This window comes from Palaemon carinicauda, chromosome 13 (genome assembly GCF_036898095.1).
Source record: "Palaemon carinicauda isolate YSFRI2023 chromosome 13, ASM3689809v2, whole genome shotgun sequence".
NCBI classification, from domain to species: Eukaryota; Metazoa; Arthropoda; class Malacostraca; order Decapoda; family Palaemonidae; genus Palaemon; species Palaemon carinicauda.
The window spans coordinates 126,862,199-126,884,241 of NC_090737.1; the positions used below are offsets into that span (position 1 = coordinate 126,862,199).

Genomic DNA, 22,043 nt, shown 5'->3' on the forward strand with positions numbered 1-22,043 from the left:
GGGGTCTTATTCCTATTTTTTTTTTTTGTATTTTCTAGTTTTGCATTTTCTAAATAACTTCTTCACTTCCACTTCTTTTTTTTTATCACCGTGACATTTTCCTTGGCTTAATAATGGCCTCTTTGAAAAAGAACTATCCAAGGAAGCTTGTTTCTGCCTACTTTTTAAAATTTTTCTGAAATAACACAGGCAAATGTCATTACTGTACACTGAGCCAGAGCACAAACTTTGTGAACCTTTTCGGGGCATTTCTTTTTTATGAAATCTGCCAGTTTATGATAAGAAAGCGCCTCCTCAATTTGTCATTGTCATAGTCCTATCTATGTCCTCCTCCTCGCCGCCAGAGAACTGTTCCTGAACAACGTTCAGTTGCATAGCCTCCAACTGCTTCACGTCACCCCTCGTAAGCTTCTATTGGTGCTCCTCGAGAAGCTCAATGTTGTCGTCATCAATGATCAGCCTCATAACCTCCAAAGTGAAACTATATCCTTAACCTCAAGTTACGGAACTAGTTGAGGGATTATCAATGGTAGCCTTCAGCTAGGTCTACGTCGAATCCCGCGAAGTCTCGTGAAGAGATGGCATCAGGCCACAGCTTCTTCCACAGAGTTCAAGGTGCGCCTCGAAACCTCCTGCCAAGCTTGATCGATGAGTCCGAGGCATATCGCAATATCGAAATTCTCCTTCCAAAATTCATGAAGGGTGAGGTTTGTGCATCTTGAAATTAGAAATCACTTGCTGCTGGAGGAGAGGGGTGGTGATAGGTGGAAGGAAGAGAACCTTGATAAAAGAATATTTTAGGAGAATATCATCCTCGAGGCCAGAAGGGTGAGCAGGGACATTGTCCAACACTAGCAGACATTTCAGAGGGAGGTGGTTCTCTTCCAGATAACTTTCAACAGTGACTGAAACAGAGCTTTACCCACTTAACGAAAAACTGTCTCGTTACCAAGGCTTTTGCATTAGCTCTCCACATCACCAGAAGTTTCTCCTTTAGCACTTAAGGGAACTTGAAGGCTCGAGGACTCTCCGAATGATACACCAGTAGGGGGCTTGACCTTGCAATACCCACTGGCATTGGCACAGAGTGCAAGGGGTAAGTATGTCCTTCATAGGTTTATGCCCAGGCAGCTTTTTCTCTTCCGCCATGATATAAGCCCGACGAGCCATTTTTTCCCGAAAAAATATCCATTTTATAACAGCTGAAGACTTGCTAGGAAATGTAGCCTTCCTAGGGAGTCAAGTTAAATTTCTTAACTAAAGCTTCAGCCACTTTCGTGTTCATGCCGGCAGCCTCACCATGCTGCACCACCGAATGAATGCCACACAGTTTCTTTAATCTTTCGAATCAATGGCGTGAAGCCTTGAACTCTGGGGGAGCCTACTGAGATGTCCCTTCTCCTGCGTTGTCTTTGACCTCTACATGCAAGAGATATCCGAAAATGGAGCTGGCCTCATGGCAGAGTATCGTCTGGGTGATCAAATTTAGTTTTGTATCCCACGTATTTTCATAATATAAGGAGAGAAAATCTTTTTTTGTCTCTTTGTAAAGTGAGTTTTTCATATAAAGAAAATTTTGTATCCTGAGGTATTACTGTATACAGTATACATATAATGTACTGTACAAAGTTTACAGCCTTTCACAAATCCCTGATTTACTTGAAACCAAACGAACAAAATTATCACTAAAAATTTTCAAGTAACAACAAACAGCATATACTACTAGTGTGATTCTTAGGTGCACCATAAGGGTTAGAAGAAAAGGTTGTCACGAAAAATGTGTACTTCACAGAAATACAAAAACTATACGCTGAAAACTAACCTTTTGGTTTTCTTAATATCTTTTAAATACATTCCACTACATATACAAAACTAAGAGTGAATGTGAGGCAAATCCACATGTGACCAAATAAAAGACTGCATTTGTCTGTCTAATAGACTAGAGGAATCATATGAAAATCTTTAAAAAGAATACTACTCTAAAATTTGCGAGTCAAATTCATAATCATTGCGAAAGATTCCCCACCAAAAGCTAGGTAAGAATGGCTTTGATATCAGCACACTCATCCTAGCACATTATTTTAGCTTCCCTATGCAGCACTTGCATTTCAATCTTTAATAAGAGCTACAGGTCTTCTTAAACATGCATCTAGATTGTTATATGTGGCTTTAATTAATTTATGAAAATAAATTATTCTAAATAGTACTGGAAAATGGAAAATTTTTAAAGTATTTTGTATTTTTCCTAACTAAAAACAAGAGTCCTTTAGTAGGATTATGATTTCAGCAAAGCTGGAATACAGTAGTTGTTTAAACTTTCCAATGAGGTAAACAGAATTGCTGGTGAGTGATGGGGGGGCACCAACCCCTAGTCAAGTAGAGCAACTCTCACATTAGCTTGACTTAAGACTTGCAGGGTGATTGAGACAGGTAGTGTAACCTGAAGGACTCAGGTTATCATCTAAGAAATATTGTTTTTATAAAAAAGTACCCGGACGAAAACTTTGTGAAGAAACTTGTGATAAACTGTGTTATTACTAGGATTGACTACTGCAACTCTATCCGTTACAATTTACCAAAAGCTCAACTTAAGAAATTACAAATCATAATAAACAGAGGAGCAAGACTGATAAAAGGTGTCCCACCTAGAGAAAGAATCACCCCTATACAAATCAATTTACACTGGCTGCCAATTAAAGCGAGAATTGTATTTAAAATACGTACAATAACCCACCAAGTTATCAGAACCAGGCGTCCAAAATACTTGAAAGAGAATTGCTAAATACTGCGCAGCAAACAAATCATGTCGACACGAGAATAGTTATAGATGGCTTCAAACTGTTGGACCCCAGATTTATGCCTTTAAATATGTGGCCCCGAGACTATATAATAAGCTCCCACAAAACATTTGAACGATTGAAGACATTAAGGCTTTCAAGAGGAAACTAAAGACTTTCTTATTTCAACAGTCATACAACAGTTACGATTTAACAGTAAATGAACAATACGTTATATGAAACTTTAAATACTCTGAGCGAACAAGGTAAAAAGACAGTGGAGGTCCTGTAGAGAGTGGGGTTCCCCTGCTGTATGGGTCCGGAAAAGCAGCCATCAAAGTAAGTAAAGTATACAGTTGGGAAAAATGCATTACTTTTTAAAACTGTGATTTGTTTCTACATGAATACAAACCATCATCCTTCAATAGGAAACTCGTCTTAGAAAGGTAAAAATTCCTATGACCAAAACTAGACGATTTACTAACCCAGGGAATATCAATTTATTTTTGGTCATGTGGAGGAGCAACTATTCCTGTCAACTCCACAGCTACCTGAGCAATAAGACTTTGCCGGTGTTCAAATAAGTCCCTACCACAAACTGTTAGGCAGTCATGGAAGAACCTGTCTGCAAGGATATGATATCTGAAAGTATGGTCATTTGTGAGAAATGGGTTTGCATATATTCTGGCTTGAGGACAATGGTTTGAATTATGACTCATTTTCTTACAAGTTGCTTACCATAACTAAAGAGTCTCTTCTACCATTACCAAGATTAAAGTAGGCACTGAAAAATTACAGTGCAGAAGTTAACCCCTTGGATGCAAAAGTGTTTTCAGGTGTATGAGGAAAGAGGAGAATGTATAAGAATAGGACAAACTATTCAGTTATGTAGTATTATCTGGCCAGTCATAGGACACCTAACTCTCTCATGGTAGTATCTCAAAAGAGGGGCTGGGGCCTTGGCCTACCTACTAATGCATCACGCGAACGTCCAGGAAAAGAAGGGGAACAAAAACAGTAATCAACTGGCAGTCAGCATGCACAGTCCTATACGAGACTGAGCACTGGTAGCAAGAGTGTGAAATGTTATTTTCATTATAAAATAAATTTTTGAACATACTTACCTGGTAGTTATATATATACTGTAGCTTACGTCCCCGACGTCACGGCAGAAAATTCAAAACTCGCACCAATCACCGATTGGATAGCCAGGTGTACCACCTGTGTGCCCCTAGCGAGGTACCTGGAACGGTTGGCCGACATTTGAGCGCAAGACTAATGAGCGCCGTCAAATAAGCGCCGACAATTTAGCGCAAGACAGTTGAGCGCAATAACATATGAGCGCCATAAATTCAACCCTTTCTCTCCATCTGTATTGCCCGATGCCACCCTTCTAATGAATTATTGGTACGTGGAAGTTCACTAAGAACACGTTCATATACACTCCAAACACTTGGAGGGAACATTGCATTTCTTCTTCTCCCTCTCCTGCAAGGTCTACCTATCCAGGTATCTTCAAAATATAGTACTAGATCATCTAACTCATCAGGAACTACATCTTGTAATAATTCAAAAACATTTACTATTTCATTGGGAGGAACGATTTCTAAGGCCACCAGCATTTTTGTGTATTTTCGTACTTCTTCACTGCCACAGTATAAGTCGTTCAAACCTAAATCTTGAATTTTTCGCCAAACGGCTTGCGATAAATGGAAAAAACACCCTAACACCTCAGCGTTATTAAAAAAAAGAGAAAAGCATTATGAAACGCTTTCTCATAGTCGCAGGAAATGGAAACTGGAGCAATCTCGTTATCTATGCATTGTATTTGAAGCAGAGCACGACGATATAGTTCTTCGGACTTTCTCTGAAGGAGCATATAAACCATTGGAAGGACGTTTCCTTTATACTGAATGTGAATCACATATAGCTGATAAAATAGCTGAGGAGCTATCTTGAATGTCCCATCTCCCATCCAATGCTTATTTTCCTTAATCATCCTCAAGTTTTCAGACGTTGCAAATATAAAATAGCAATCAGGGTCTTCAATCCCAGAGTCATATGCAAGGAAATTTTCTCCAGCGTATGTATAAACAAGTTCTTGAGGTATGTCTATTTCACTTACGTCACTTGGAGTCGAGATAGGCAGTCCTTCGCATTTCCTTTTTCTTTGTACTGTTCGCTGAAGGGAATGATATTTTGGAAGAAGAGCAACTGCTTCAGGTTGCAAATTAAGCAGGGTCTCTTGAATGATTCGTCTTGGTGGATCATTTGATGTTGCGGCCCTTTCACGAAGCCTCATTATAGATAAGCTAGCAGCTGACTTTGCAGGATCCGGCACATGGTTGTGATCACTGGCAGATGTGCATTCATCTCCACAAACGTATATTCTTCCTTTGCACGTTCCTATTACACAGCGCCAAGATTCTTTCCCACTCTTCAGCACTCTGTCGAGTCTGTAAACATAGCCTTGGTGTAATAAATTTACTTTTCCTTTGGTAGATGTTAGCTTCTCCATACCGTGGGTTTCAAGAAATAAATTTATTCAAGTAATATCCCTTTAAGAAAGTTTTGTTTACATTCCTAAAAGTTTTGTTTATATTTCCTAAAAGGGATAATTCCAAGTTTTAATGTTAATAACCAAATGACTGTAATTATATTTAACATTGGAGAGAGAGAGAGAGAGAGAGAGAGAGAGAGAGAGAGAGAGAGAGAGAGAGAGAGAGAGAGAGATTTTGGCACTCAACTGTCAGCGCTCAAATGTTACTGCGCTTAAGTGTCTTGCGCTCATACGTCGGCGCTCATTTGCCGGCGCTTATTTGTCTTGTGCTCAAACGTCGTCGCACGCCTGGAACCATTCCACGATTCCTCATATCTTCCATGCCTCTAGTCTCTAGAGGGGAGGAGGGTGGGAATTTAATTATAGATAACTACCAGGTAAGTATGTTAAAAAATCTATTTTATAATGAAAATAACATTTTCAAACATAAGACTTACCTGGTAGTTATATATACAGCTGATTAACACCTTTGGTGGAGGGTTAGAGACAGCCAATATAGTTGGAATTCTGCTTAAGAGTTAATTAAAAACAAGCTTAAGGGTTCGTACCTAATAAGGATGCTGACTTTAATGATTCTCTGCCATTACCTCAGCTTTCCTTATGAGATCCAGCAATCCTCTCAAGGGGCTGAAGATCTCTAGGAACTGTCAAACAGGTGTACATACCTCTATGTGACAGAGCCTCCTCTAATACCCAGTTCCAGGCGCTCTTAAGGATCAAAATTATCCACCTGACCAAATCAATGATTGCGGAAGACTGTTGCAATCTCCAAAAGACAAGCATAAAAAACAAAATAAAAGTTCCAAGAGAAGAAAAGGTATTAGGATTATGGGAATGTAGTGGTGGATCCTTCCCCCACTACTGCACTCGCTGCTATGAATGGTCCCAGAGTGTAACAGTCCTCATAAAGAGTCTGGACACTTTTCAAATAGTGTGAAGCGAACACAGATTTACTCCTCCAAAAGGTTGTCCATAATGCTCTACTGCCATCTATTTTGTTTGAAGACCACCAAGGTTGCTACAGCTCTAACTTCGTGAGTCTTGACCTTTAAAAGTCTAAAGTCGGTCTCACTGCAATGTGCATGAGCCTCTCTTATTAAAAGTCTGATGAAGAATGATAAGGTATTCTTTGACATCTGCAAGGAGGGCTTCTTGACCAAGCACCACAGGGCTTCCGACTTGCCTCGCAACTCCTTCATTCTGTCCAGGTAGAACTTCAGGGCTCTTACTGAGCATAGGACTCTCTCTAACTCTTCGCCAACCACATCCAAAAGATTCGGAATCTCAAAAGCCTTAGGCAAAGGTTGAGAAGGGCGTTCATTTTTGGCGAGAAAGCCCAACTGCAATGAGCAGATAGCTTTGTTATCTCGAAAACCCACGTTTTTTACTAAACGCATGGATTTCAACTCTCTTAGCTGTTGCCAGACTAACCAAGAAAAGGGTTTTCATCATGAGGTCCTTAAGAGACGTAGAATGCAAGGGCTCAATCCTGTCACTCTTAAGGAACTTCAGGACTATATCCAGATTCCAAGCTGGTGAATCCTGGTGACGTTGCTTTGATGTATCAAAAGATTTAAGAAGTTCCTGTATGTCTTTATTATTCGAAAGGTCCAAGTCTCTGTGCCTGAATACAGTTGCCAATATACTCCTGTATCCCTTGATGGTGGATGATGAAAAATTGTGCTTCCTTAGAGGTATAAAAGGAAGTCAGCAATCTGAGTTACAGAGGTACTGGATGAGGAAAGAGTTGACTCTGCACCATTCTCTAAAAACCTCCCACTTGGATTGATAGACCCTGATGGTTGAAGATCTTCTTGCTCTTGCAATAGCTCTAACAGCCTCCTTCAAAAAGTCTCTAGCTCTTGTGAGTTTTTCGATAGTCTGAAGGCAGTTAGCTGAAGATTTTGGAAACTTTGATGGTGTCTTTTCAAGTGGGGCTGTTTGAGTAAATCTACTCTTAATGGAAGGCTTCTTTGAGTGTCCACCATCCATTCCAGTACCTCTGTGAACCATTCTCTTGTGGGCCAAAAGGGGGCTACTAGAGTCATTCTGGTCCCTTTGCTTGACTCAAACTTCTGTAACACCTTGTAAAGGATCTTGAAAGGTGGAAAACCATACAAGTCTAGATTGGACCAATCTAGCAGGAACGCATCCGTGTGTGCCGCTTCGAGATCTGGCACTGGGGAGCAATACGTCTCTAGCCTCTTTGTCTTTGAGGTCGTGAAAAGGTCTATGCAAGGGTGACCCCAAAGTTGCCACAGACTCTTGCAAACTTCTTGATGGAGTGTCCACTCTGTGGGTAGGACTTGACCTCTCCTGCTGAGACTGTCTGTCATCATGTTCTTCTCCCCTTGGATGAACCTTGTAATCAGAACTACATTTCTTTCCTTTGCCCAGATGAAGAGATTCCTCGCCGTCTCTTAAAGGGAAATCGAGTGGGTTCCTCCATGCTTGGCAATGTAAGCCAATGCTGTGGTGTTGTCGGCATTGACCTGCATCACTTTTTTCAGAACTGACCCTTCAAAGTTTCTTAGGGCCAACAGGACTGCTAATAATTCCTTTTGGTTGATGTGGAAGTTCTTTTGAACCTCTGTCCACAACCCCGAAACTTCCAACTTGCCCAGTGTTGCCCCCCCCCCCCCCCCCACCCCGAGTCCGAGGCGTCAGAACACAACACAAGGTCTGGGTTCTTCTGTTCTATGGGGTTACCTTCTAGAAACTTTTCTGAATCGTTCCAACACTGAAGGCAACTTCTTATGGACCGTGACTGGAATGCACATCGTCTCTAAATCCTTCTTCCTGTTCGTGATAATTGAGGTGGAATTAGAGAGGTCGAAGATTCAGTCTTCCTAAAGAGACAAACTGTTCCAACGAGGAGAGAGTTTCCAACAGGCTCATCCACTTCCACGCAGAACACTTCTGCTCTTTTAGAAACAATTGCACTTTCAAGATGGCTTGTTCAGTCCTTAAGGGAAATGGAAAAGCCCGAAAAATTCTACTCCGAATCACCATCCCCAAATAGAGTATCTCTTGTGATGGTGTCAGAAGAGATTTGTCCTTGTTGACAAGAAGACCCAATTCTTCTGTTAAATTCAATGTTATCTGAAGATCCTTCAGGCAGTGATCGTAAGAGCGAGCTCTAAGAAGCCAATCGTCTAGATACAGGGAGGCTCTGATGCCTCGAGTGGAGAATCCTTGCTACATTGAGCATAAGTTTCGTAAATATTTGAGGGGCGGTGTTGAGGCCAAAACACAGGGCTCGAAACTGAAACACTTCCCCCTTGAATACGAACCTCAGATAATGCTTGAAGCTCGGATGAATGGGGATGTGAAAATAAGTGTCCTGGAGGTCTAATGAGACCATCCAGTCGCCCTTTCTTACTATTGCAAGAACTGACTTCGAAGTTTCCATAGAGAACTTCGTCTTTTGGACAAATGTGTTGAGAACACTTACGTCCAGAACTGGACGCCATCCCCCCCGAGTTCTTGGGAACCAGGAACAGGCAGTTCTAAAAACATGGTGACTGCAAGTCCTGCACCCTCTCTATGGCCCCCTTCTCCAACAAGAGAGACACTTGAAGTTGTAAAGCTTGCCTCTTTGACTCCTCTCTGTACCTGGGAGTGAGATCTACTGGGGTTAAAACCAAAGGAGGTTTCCCATGCTTGCCAGATGTGTAGTCTGGCTCCTACCGCCTGAAGGCGAAAGCAGTCAGACTCTGCTTCGCCCTGTCCTAAATCCTCTCCTCTTTGCTCTCCTTCCATCGGGCCTAGAGCTACCTCTGCTGGAAGCCTTTCCTCGAAAGGGCTGAGAAAACTTAGAGAAAAGTGTATTATCTTTAGGTTTGCGGCTAGAGAAGGAAGATTGTAGGACCTTTCTTGCTGTCTTTGAGACTAGATCTTGGGTGGCCTTCTGAGTCAATGCGGAAGAAATCTCTCTAATTAGATCTTGTGGAAAAAGAGAGGAAGACAGCGGAGCAAATAGCAATTCCGATTTCTGAAAGGGAGTAACCCCCAGAGACAGAAACGAACACATCTGGGCTCTCTTCTTAAGTATGCCTGCTGTGAAAATCGCTGCCAACTCATTCGATCCACCTCGTAATGCCTTATCCATACAGGACATGATGTGGATTAAACTAGAAGAGTCACCTTCTTTAAGAGCAGCAACCTTCTTGCCCAAGGCTCCCAGAGTCCAATCGAGGAAATTAAAAACCTCAAAGGCTCTAAAGATGCCTTTGAGCAGATGGTCTAACTCTGAAGTAAGCCAGAGAACCTTGGTCTTCCTCATGGCCGATCTACGGGGAGCGTCTACTAGACTTGAGAAATCTCCCTGGGCAGAGGCAGAAACTCCCAAGCCGAGAACTTCTCCCGTATCGTACCATATACTTTATCTAGATGCTAATCTAGTCTGAGGGAACGCGAAGGCTGCTTTCCCTTGGTCCTTTTTGGACTCCATCCAGTCTCCCATCATCTTAAGAGCTCTTTTTGACGATCGAGACAGAACCATTCTGGTATACAGAGACTTCTTCGCTGTCTTCCCAAGCGTGAATTCAGATGGAGGCGAACATGGAGCAACGGGAACAAAAGACTCTGGGAACTCATCGTTGAAGACTTTCACGAGTGTCTTCAACTTCTTCCTCTGACAAAGCCCCTTGACGCTCTGTGAAACGCTCGCGATCCACGCGATCGGAGCTAAAGAGTTCTTGATCTCGACCCTTGATTTGATTAAGATCATCCTGAAGTCTGAAGTCGCATCCTCAAAGTCATAAGTCCTTTCTTGACTTTCATGTAAGGAAGCTCGACGCTCAGTGTCACGCTCGACATCGCGTCCTGCTTGGCGCTTGACGCCGCGTACCGCTTGACACTCGACGTCCTGCCTCGCTGCTCGACATCCCGTCTCACTGGACGTTCGACGTCCTGAATCGTAGGACGCTCAACATCCCGTCTCGCTGGACGTTCGACGTCCTGAATCGTAGGACGCTCAACATCCCGTCTCGCTGGACGTTCGACGTCCTGAATCGTAGGACGCTCGACATCACGACTAGCTGGATGCTCAACGTCACACTTTGCTGGACGATCTAGAACACGTCCTGTAGTACGTTCAACGTTACAAAGTAGGACGCTCGACATCGCGTCTTGCTGGACGTTCAAAATCACCATCACTTCTATTAGGACGTCCGGTGCCTCGCTTTGTAGGACGCGCGACTTCACGAATGGCAGGACGTTCAACGTCACGTTTCGTTGGACGTTCAAGATCACGCCTTGTAGGACGTTTAACGTCACGTTTACAAGGACACTCAGCGCTTCGCGCTGTTGATCGCTAGACACGTCTTGTCCCTTGACACTCACTGTCACGACTGGCTGCTTGACGCCTGGCGTCATGTTTGGTTGCCTGACGTTCGGGGTCAAGATCATGCCCACTTTCCTTATAAGGTACAGTTTTAGGACATTTAACAGGGGAGACGTCCAACCGTTCGTCTTCAAGAGTCTCACGACTCCGCCTTGCGCCGCTTGGTGTCCAGAAAGGAAGCTTCCTTACGCTCAGGATCTAGGCACACTACCCTTTTACTGTCTGTGCTTGGTAGCTTTGCATAAATGACGAGAGTCTTTGCTGCATCTCTTGCAGCACATCAAGATTCGGGTCAACTTGTGATACAGGTGACGCCAAGTCAATCACAGGTTCGCTCTCCACGCCGCTCAAAGAACGCTCAGAGCGTCCAAAAGGCGATAACCAATCTGATGGTGGAGGAGGAGCATGAACCGAGGTCATGCCCGGTTCAGACAACTGCCCAACAACTGGACGATTCTTTACAAAATCCAACGTCCTAGCAAGACGTTTGGCAGGCGAGCTCTCTTCAGTGGAAGGAAAACGCTCTGGAGTGCTCCAATGGCTACAACCAGGAACTTGCAGTGTCCTGGTAGGACGCTGGTTGACATTATCCATTTTCCTCTTAAGAGGTCTGGACGCTTGGCGCCAGCCTCTTTTAGGAACTGCGTCATCTGAGGATGAAGAAATCACCTTAACCTCACCTTTCCTATGGTGAGGGCGAACATCCTGGGAAACGTCAACAGGAACACTCGAGGGGACGTCTGCTCGGGAGCTAAAGCCTCTCGTTTCGTTCCATCATTCGACATTCCTTCTCCAAGGGGTTCGGGAGCTTGGAAGAGGTCTGAGACTAGGAAACGACAAGCACGAGCAGGCGCACCCTCCACTGCACTAAATACGTTCACTGCACTTCTAGCACTGTCACCTTTTAACTGCTTCACGTCGGACATTAATTGCGTCCTGTCCGCAGAGATAGATTCAACCTTCGCGCCCGACGCTTGAATAGCCAACATCATATCTTTAAGCATAGGTTCATTAGCAATAACTGTAGTGGGATCAGAAACTACCACTACAGGGGAAGGATTAGGTTCGGTGACATGGGAAGAGGAAAAGTCTCTGGAAGAACAAGAAGAACTACGCCTCAACTTATCTCTTTCTAATTTACGCGTATAGCGATCAAACTCTAGCCACTCATGCTCAGATAATAGAATGCATTTGTCACACCTATCATCCAACTCAACATACCTTACCTCTGCATTTAACGCAGAGCGAATGTGGATCAATTGAGGCCTTAGCCAAACGGGTCTTACACCCACTCACACACACACTAAAAGTTAAAGGGGGGGTGGCTATTTTGAAAAATATGTAAGAGAGATCAACAAGCAAGGGTCAAAATATCAAAATCCAAACATAAATCAAGAGTATCCAATAAAAAATCCAAACAAGCAAGAGTCAAAACCAAATTATTGTACATCACCAAAGTAAACAGCAATAATATCAGGTAATTAGCGAGTAGAATATCCAACGATGTTGCCGCTAGCGGCGGCAAGGAAGATATGAGGAATCATGGAATGGTTCCAGGTACCTCGCTAGAGGCGCACAGGTGGTACACCTGGCTATCCAATCGGCGATTGGCGCGAGTTTTGAATTTTCTGCCGTGACGTCAGGCACGCAAGCTATATATATATATATATATATAACTACCAAGTAAGTTATGTTTAAAACTCTTGTATTACCCAGTATGGAAACACCTGAGCTGGGATGGGTTCAGTACCACACCGTTTATCCTACACCTACGTGTTGAGGGATTGATTAACGTCTCGGGAGACTCAAGCAAACTGGTCCTCAAGGGCTTTAGTGAACTCTTATTTTTCTTTAAAGTGTCTGCGACAGGCAAGGAAAAAGACAGAGGCGAGGTGGGAGAGGGAGGAAAGTGCTTATAATTCAGTTCCCGTTGACCTCTCCATATACATTAAGGATTTCTGGGATGGAAACAAATGCAGCGAGCGAAGATGCCAGTTCCTTAAAAAGATGAGGACTGGTCGAAGGTCACCACGTCACGTTGCTCCTCTGTGAGTAAAGCAGCCAAAGAAAGGGTCCAGCCAGGGAAGACTTCAGGGTTCTATCAACAACTAATACTTCAAAAAATTTCTCTGCAGACAGGGTGCAATGAAACCCTAAGGAATTCCATAACTTCCGCAGGTTCAGGTCCTTGCGAAGGTCATCGTCAGGCAGCACAAAAATAGGCTTACTTTGGGAGAGAGGCAGGGAAGTATTAATTTCCCTAAGGTAATACTTCTGCCTCCTTCAAAGCACACTCCTTACGAATTCCTCCATAGGAACCCAAAGGGAACACAGAAGGATTCAAACAGAGAAAAGAATAAGGAGCTATAAAGCTTTTTCAGCATCAGCTTAGGCATTACCTAGTCGAAAGTCCTTAAAATTCTTCTTTGTAAGCTCAACCCCCACTCATCACAGACAGATGACTGCAAACAGTCGTTCCCTTTGCAGAAGATATGAAGTTGACAGGGATTCACTTCGGGACATTCATAAACTAGCTGCAAATTTGACCAGGTTTCCCAGGTCACAGCCACATTTCTACTCGTAGAATCCCCATAAATAGACAAAACAGCAATCACTCTGAAATGAGAAAGAAAACAAAAAAAACCTGAACTCCGGCTCAAGCCAAAGTGCGGGTTGCTCTACCTGCAGCCGGGAGGGGCCTACCCTCCAGCAACTATCCTTACCGCATTAAAAGTTTAAAACTGCCCTGGCAACTTAACTGAAGTCATCCTCCTATTAAAGAACGATGGTTTGTATTAGCGTAGGAACAAAAGTATTTTACTAGACCTCTATCCACAGCAAAAGCCATTATGTAAAGAAAATGAATACTACTGTAATGAAATCAATAAAAAAAAATCCTTAATTGTGAAAAGGAATTGATAAAATGTTTTTTTTTAGAAACTTTCATGACTCCTAAAAACATGTGAACTATTAAAAAAAAACTAAGTTCTTTAAACACCCAACTCACTCAAGTTTCACAAATTATTCAAGATATAGAAATGAAAGCTAATTTAATCGAGTATTTTACTTGGAGTACAGATTTTCAAATTGATTATTAAATTCACAGCAGTCAAGTACAGTAAATTAAAAAAGCCAATCATGCAATATGCAAGATGATTAATTTTTTCAGGGTTACACAAATATGAAACATCAAACAATATACACAAGAACAGACATTTAACACCAAATTTATAACTAAAATTCAAGCCTCCAATACTCAAATCTGTACAGAAACTGTCTCAGTCAAAACAACAACAGTCAAAACAACAACAGTCAAAACAACAACAAATCCAGCCATTTCTTATCCACTGGAGGACAAAATCCTTCGATATGTCTTTTTTCATATCCGGGGTTGGCCAGTTTTCATCACCATACTGGCCAGTGCATATTGGTAAGGTGATGGAGGGAGCTCACAGCAAACCAACTAGTATGATTGTTTCACCACTTCGGGAATTTCCACTCGGAGAGGGTCTCAATCAAAAGTTAATATTAATCCCAAATTTCCCACTTATTCTGGTACCTAAAAAATCATTAATCTTTATAAACATGAATACCAATTAAACTACTTCCAATTAAAACTTTCAAAATCCACTGATCAATGTTCTTTACAACAGTCTCCATAACATTTTGCAAACCAAGAAATTCTCTCAAATAATTGAGCTAATTTTGAATTATAACTTGTCTACACCAAACATTTGCTTACTTCCTAACATATCCATTTGTTATACCACTATTAAAATTCAACCAACTCAGCACATCTTTGTTAGCATCATTCAAGTCCCTCAACTATCATAAAAATTAATTTGCAAGGCCTGTACAGAAACTATGTACAAATCTACAAAAATCGGAGAAACTCCAAACATTTTCTAGCCATGGTGTAGTTTCAAGGGGCCAGCCAAGCTATCAAGCTCTAAAAAGTATCGGGTTAACAATCTTTTATAACTGCAGCAATGTAGTTCCAAGACAATGGCATACCATCCAAATTTAAGCTATATCTAATGAGGTAACTATCCTATGAGCAGATACAGAAATATTACGATACCAAAAGGGAGAAATATTTCCAACATACTGTATATTCTACCTGTGATAATCGAGCCTGAGGAAATTACTCAAATGAGAGGAATGTGTGACAAGTACGTATTCCAAGTAAATAGTAGATTTTACATTACTAAATATCAGAAGCATTTAGTACCCATATCATAATTATGATAAAAATAGTACATTTGCAGAGAAGGGGGAACAGCATTATGCAAAAGAGTACCGCTTGATAATAGCTCGTGATAAGCTGAAATTGGTTAGATGTGAACAAAATTAAACATGGTCTCTTAGGCAAATGCTAAACTTGGAGAATCCAAAAAATTTTATTCCTCACTGCAAAAAGTAGAAATTAGAGTGATTAAGTTCATCTCTGGCTGCAGGTAAGACATATATATGTGCAGTACAGTTTATTTCCTGCAATGGTTTCTCTATCAAGTAAGCTCGCCTGAACTGAACAACACACACAAAAATTTTAACGCTTCCACACCTACTCGATTTAGGTAACTATACATTAAAATTACTACTTTGAATCTATGAGAAGAGTCATAGGTCAACTTCTATAGCATCTAGCCCCTGGTGGCACAAGAAAAATTTAGAAAAAAAAGAACGGGTCACTTGGGAATAATAGGAAAGATCTGAGGAGTGCTGTGCAGGTCTGTATAATGCTTCTAAACTAAACATAAAAACCTGATGAGATTAATCTTTTAACTCAAGTAGGAGGATACATTGTCACTTAGTAATGCACTTAGCTAAATATTTGAAAGGCATTATTCACGACTTAATATATCAGAAGGGAAAAGATAAATTTTTTCCATAAAAAAATAGTTATAAACTTATTAATAATGTGTATACATTGTATCTACTGCCAACTTTTCATACATCAATTGCTGGATGCTTCAGACTTGAAACATGAACAACTGTGAAATGAACGACTTCTTGCATCAGCATTGTCGAGCCTCCATGAAAATACAAATAAGTAGGCCCATCACCAAAAGGTTTTCCAACCTACGGCTTTCTTTATCGTGGAAATTAACTAAAAAATTTCAATAAGGATGTAAAGTATGCTAGAGGAGAAACAAGTGCTAAAACTTAGCCAAGAAGGATAATACACACAAAGTGAGTTACCAAACAAAAGATGGTCACATACAATACTCCAGTTGCTAGGAATACTGTATGATGAAACTGTATTATCAAGATTCACACATTAACCAAATTTATGGGGAACTAGAAGCTTCCTCATATGAATCATACAAATTAATCCTTCGTTGCAGCTCAATATCATAACTGGTAAAATAAATCCTCCTTTGGCTTCGGAAAAATTGTGTTAGGAGTACCATAGTTTATGCACCGTTCCCAGACCCACAAAAATCACTAAAACAGGACCATTACGGAATTGCATATAATGTACAATAGAGTATTGCATACATGGAATAATGTAAGTAGTGCTCAAGTTTTGTTGCAATATTTTCTAGCCCCAGCTGTATTACTTCTGGCTTTTATTTTTCAATTATTCATTCTGCTCTCTTGTATGTTTTTCTGATTTGGAAATGACTAGAAGATAAAACTTTAATTACTGTTACCTCCTGGCTAGTACAGTGGTTATGTATTCGCCTAGCAATAGATCGACCCCAGTCTGGGACTGGGAATTTACTGCGGAGGCTGAGCTTGTCTGGCATATATTGGAGTGCGTCTTTCCAGACGATACTGCAAATGAAACTAGACCCCTTTAACCTTTAAACGAAATGAATGAAAATAAATTTTCAGAGATGTTTTTTAAAGCAAAATTATATAAATCAAAGCAATGATTTGAATGATTTACAGTAAAAGATCAGACATCATATACAAATAAGGAACTGTCAGCATTGGACTAATTGTTCAGTGGAATCTGTAACCTCAGCAAATTACCTCATAAAATTTTACTTGTATCTGGATGGTTTGCCAACATCTGGAGAGGTACTTTTACTATTTGGTAAAATTTAAGAGTTTCATTTGCATAAGAACAAATCAAGAACTAGCTACCAAACTACTCTATGCACATTCTACAACTACGCAACACTTCACCACACATTTTCATACCAAAAATGCTACGCAATGTACGGCCAGGATGGTAGGGACTAGTAGGGAGGGAGGATGCCTTGTTGACTTCTCCGGTCATCAACTGGCTGGAAGTTTCAAGGGAGGGTGTTTGTTGCTTTAGAGGCAAATTCTGAGGCGTACCTTCAGGTGCTGAATGAAGACTTGTGGCAGATGTCGGCAAATTGAAAGACTGCTGAGGTGATGATGGTTCACTGTTTAATTCCAAGACCTTTGAAAAATGAAATAATTGCTTTACAAGAATGAAGCACTAAAAATTCTATAACACAATTTAAACCATGGCCTATAAATTTAATAGCAATTACTGGGTACTCCTAAATAAATCCAACAAACCAGCACTTTGTTGTTATTTAGCATTACATGACAATTTACAAATAGAACATACAGTAATGTATTAACTTAATCTATATTTAAACATTTTTTTTCAAGATGCATCTCATTTCAACAAAGCAAAGTCAGTTACAAAGCTTAAACATATTTTTTTTAAACTGTATTCAAAGAAATATAAAAAAATATTAGTGAGAGTGCTTCCATATATATGATAAGCAGAAAATACAATGCAATAAATCACACATCAAACAGCATAGGTCACTTAGAATTGCATAGCATAGTCCTGACATACAGCTACTGTGGACCACACAGCATTCAAATGACCGGCCACAGATGAAAGAACAATAAAAGTTTGTATCAGCCTTTTTATACATCTCTACATCACATTTTCATTCCTATGAATGAAAACCATTTATCAGATTTTACAAATTTTCAGACTTTTATATGTATTTAAATTTTAAGTTTAAATTTAAGTTCTGCGTGCTTTTGGATCTCACACCATACATGCTTGCAACATTGTATATTAGTGTTGTAATGGGAATGGACCTCTAAGTTTCTATTTTATTTCACAATGTTGGCTATATTTTGTATCTTTCATAGCTCTTATATAAGTGCTTCAAAACTAAGTAGATATAAATTTGTATATTTGTGCCATAAGTTATGGACAGCCTATATGTAACCAACATATAAAGTTATAAGTATGACTTGACAGTATGAATAAAAGAATATATTTTTACTTAAATATTTAGTATAAACTGCTACAGAAGTATTTAGACGCGTGCCAAATTGTATGTACTGTGCAGTAATTACAATATGAAAATACAGAAGACACTTAACATTCACAAGTAGGTTACTTAACAGAGATACTACACTTTTACCTCTACAAATCTGTGAATTTCTGCCAGCTTAAAAAAACTCCTTTTTTGCCAAATTCGTTATACAGTTATGTGTATAGAAACTAAAGAATAATTATAATTGGCACCAAAGCCATGTAAAATACGGTAAAACCTAGCACCGTATATCATTTTGGATTGTTGACAGGAATCAATATTGGTGAAAAATGCACAACAGATCCTGCAAGGATGTAGGAAAACCAAAGATTATCCAAAATTTTAATTTCAATGAATTTATGGGGCTCTTGAATGTTAGTGGATGACTTGAAGTAAAACACTAAGAAAAAATTAGACTTAAAAACCACACTAAAAACATAAGTAAAAGGTGCCACAACACAAAATATTGCAATTTTATTTTGAATAATTGCCACCAAATTATGTAAAATAAATTAGCATACACAAAATCATATAGTGCTAAAAATTTGGGTTTTCCGTTACCAAAATTTTTCTTTCATACAAACCCCAACTAACTAATTACATGCTGTAGATAAAGCAATACGGCAGTCTCAGTACAGTATTGCAAAAAATAGAGTTAAGAATCAAAATGGAAACTCACTTTGAAATCTGTCAAAGGATCGATAACAACATCAAAAACTTCTGAATTATTGAGATTTGTGTTCCCATCAAACTGCTTCCCGAGTTTTTGGTTCACATTGTTTCCTCCAGCCTCCATTGTTAGCTCTACCTACACAAGATGATACAGCCTCGCCATTCCTATTCCTAAGAAAAAAAGAAAACTATTACAGTATCTATAGTTACTGTACTAACAAATAATTAAAAATATTCCTATAAAAACTATAGTAGACATACTTGAATGTCAAGGCATTATATTATTACATTGATTCACAGAAAGGTTCTTCTATAAAAGTGGAACAGTAATCATAAGTATCAAAATTATTGTCTATGAAATAGGAAGCACAGTGTGTTAAGTGGCATCGTGAAATAAAATTAACAAATATTCAGATGGGTATTGTAAAAAAAAAATGTCAAAGCCTATAGGTATCAAATATTGCTAAACAAGCTTAACAGATATTGACAGTTTTGTTTAATAACACAAAACACAGCAGAGCTACTCAATTAATTATGTATTTTTTAAACTGGTAACTGTAGCATCACGTGCAAAAAAAAATAAAAATGAAAAAAAAAAAAAATTATTCCAAAGCTTACAAGTTCCTTGCTCTTCCTATTTATGGAGAGAGAGATTTGACCACCTATTCTAATGCTCCCTTGCCATACGTAAGGCTACTGCCTATTTATAATAACAAATCGGCCAATTACTCTCTTGGTACTATCTGGTCATTCTCGTCCGACCGAAGTGTTTTGACGAACTTCTTTTATCCTCACAAATTATGCCTTTTCCATAAAGGTTATTAGTTTGATACTACCGTGGGTTTCTTATCCACTAGTGCCAAGCACACTGATTTACCTTGTTCCTTCTTTATTCAATGAGAATATTCATCAAAATCATGTTTAAGCAATAATCTAAAGGGAAAATCATTACCTTTCTCCTCCTCAGTATGGTATTTGGGGAAAACCTAAACTCGTGTACTGTATTACTGTATTTACTTTGTTTATGTCTATCAATCACACCCTTGGCTACTCAACCTAGATTGAGACGATGATTAAAAGAGAATGTCCGACTAGGAACAAGTCTTTTAAGAATTTCACTGTGGTTACCGCAGTATCATGCCCAATAAGACCCGTTTAGATTTTTCTTTAGACTGAGGGGTCGAATTTCAGGATTGTTAAAAGTAAAGAAAAATTTAATGATTCCTTTATAAAATACAGAATGTTAATTTGCACTTCAACCCAATAAAATCAGCATAGTGTTCAACCTTACTTCATCTGTTCCGAGGTTCAAATACTATCAATAAAAACCATCAATTGTGAATTGTTACTATAGAAACTGAGTAAGATTTTAGAGGAAAAAATTATAAACCAGTGCATAGCCCCAGGAGCAACAGTAAAATCACGATGTAAAAATGCATGGATCGCATGTACTGTACAACGATTAACAATTACTGTACAAAGAAAAGGAAATGAGAGTTTGGCAATGATAATTACAGGTACACATCCTAATCTAACTTAGGACAAAGCAGGCGACTGATTTCTCTCAACGTGTCATATAACCTTTTCCTAGAAATGTGGCATGGATACTTAACGGAAAAACGTAGCCTACGGTAACTTTCTTTCCGAATCCCTAGCAAACCACACGTTCACCAATTGATTTATATTTCTAAAGAGAGATGGTTCTTGAGTGCTTAGAAAACAAGTTTTAAAGTGTCATTTCTTGCTACTAATTTTGAATAGAAATATTACTCTAAAAATTCAGGTTCAATATCAAAAGGCATTATGAAAAATATTTATATTCCCAAATCTAAACTAACATAACTTCAAGTACTGTATACCATATACAGTAATTATAAAACACCTTTATAACCACAAATATTTAATTTCTGTCAACCAATCTTGTATTAGAATATCCAAGGGAAAATATGGGAGGAGTCTCTTAGCTAAAATATTATGTATAACAAGCAAAAGTTTAAGGCGAATCTTTACTACAGTGCCGTCACTACTAAACACCGATAACTCATATTCCACCCTAATCTAGTAACTAAAAATTGCTGTTTATGGTGACAATTACCTTGTGGTTAAAAAGACTTTAATCTATTAAATGTACTGTATTGTAATCATCATAAATCATGAGATTTTGATTTTAACATTTCTAACTGAACTCTTTGATGACCGCTCAACTAAAAAATGTTTTTTGTTCCCAGAATTGAGCTCATGAGTACTTGCAAAAACCTCCAAGAAGAAATATCTATTCTTCGTGTCATCCAAGCCACCATATTATTTGAACTACAGTCTTCATTTTGGTTCCTTTTTCCTTTAAAATTGACTCTACTTTACGTCAAGAATAATCAATATTGCAATAGAACATGTCTTTCTATGATAAACTAAGAGATATGAGAGGGGTAAAATACTACTTCCGTGTGCATAAATATTCATAAAAAAAGTATACTGTAACAGAGATGAATTAGAGATTTGTTATAGTCTATTTCAGAATAAATTGTGATTAGAGGGTTAACAGAATTCTGTTGTTTCCCCAAAGTGACCTAGAAAGTTTTTTTGCAAATTATTCAAGAAAATATCAAAATGAAGCGAAAATGGCCGACAAACTCATTTGGCGCAAGTGCACCCGGGGTTATACGTTTTTTCAGACCCATGGCAATGAAGTCCAACTAAGGCTCTACCAATGACACAGCTATTTTTTTGCTTAAATACAAAATTCTATTTCTAATGAATACTCTAAAAAACAAATATCATGATGGACAGGACCTACCGGGTGCATAGAACACCATCTATTCTAAACTTCCCGGCTTAACCTAACCTAAAAATCATGCCCTTACCAACTTACATAAAATGGGGGAGGGGGGGGGTAAAGGGTCTCAGCAACCCCTTAGACTGCCTTGTTCTTAGCGATAGGTTTGAAAATAATAGTGGATGCGTATGTACGATAGCGGCCACCTGCATGTATTATTACGTCTAACTTGGAATACGTCACTGTAAGGGGGTCGCAGGAGGGGGCGTTAGCTGTCCCCGTTAGGTAAGCATACGGCTTGTAGGTTAGGTTAGGAGGTAAAGTTTAGGTTAGTTGATGTCCACACAAGAGGAAGTGGCCGCTGATATACAAAGGCTTCTGATAATTTTTATGATTCCAAAAGTTCAGCACACCGGAAGGGTTGTAAGTTGTAGACACCAAATAGGGAATGAAAATTGCCCACGTCTTTATAAATATTGCTATTAATAACCATAAAGTTGCTCTTCAAATGTCCATTTTAAAATATGTGCTCTTCAAATACCAATAGAGAAAATGCCAGTATAATAACAAACCCTTTTCAACTAAAGATGTTATTCATTTAATGCAGGTGTAAATTTCCTTTTCATATTGTTAAACTAGTCAA

At 39.4% G+C, this 22,043-nt stretch overlaps 1 protein-coding gene across 1 annotated transcript in view; it reads right to left on the reverse strand.

Annotated features, from left to right (window-relative positions):
* The window catches only part of LOC137652403 (golgin subfamily A member 3-like), a 71,308-nt gene that overhangs the window by 48,704 nt on the left and 561 nt on the right, over positions 1-22,043 (reverse strand). Inside the window, exons 2-3 of the mRNA XM_068385797.1 lie at positions 18,635-18,798; positions 16,979-17,066 (exon numbers count right to left, since the gene is read on the reverse strand). Coding sequence (XP_068241898.1) covers positions 16,979-17,066; positions 18,635-18,751 — 205 coding nt within the window. The 5' untranslated portion in view covers positions 18,752-18,798. The remainder of the gene's footprint in view (positions 1-16,978; positions 17,067-18,634; positions 18,799-22,043) is intronic.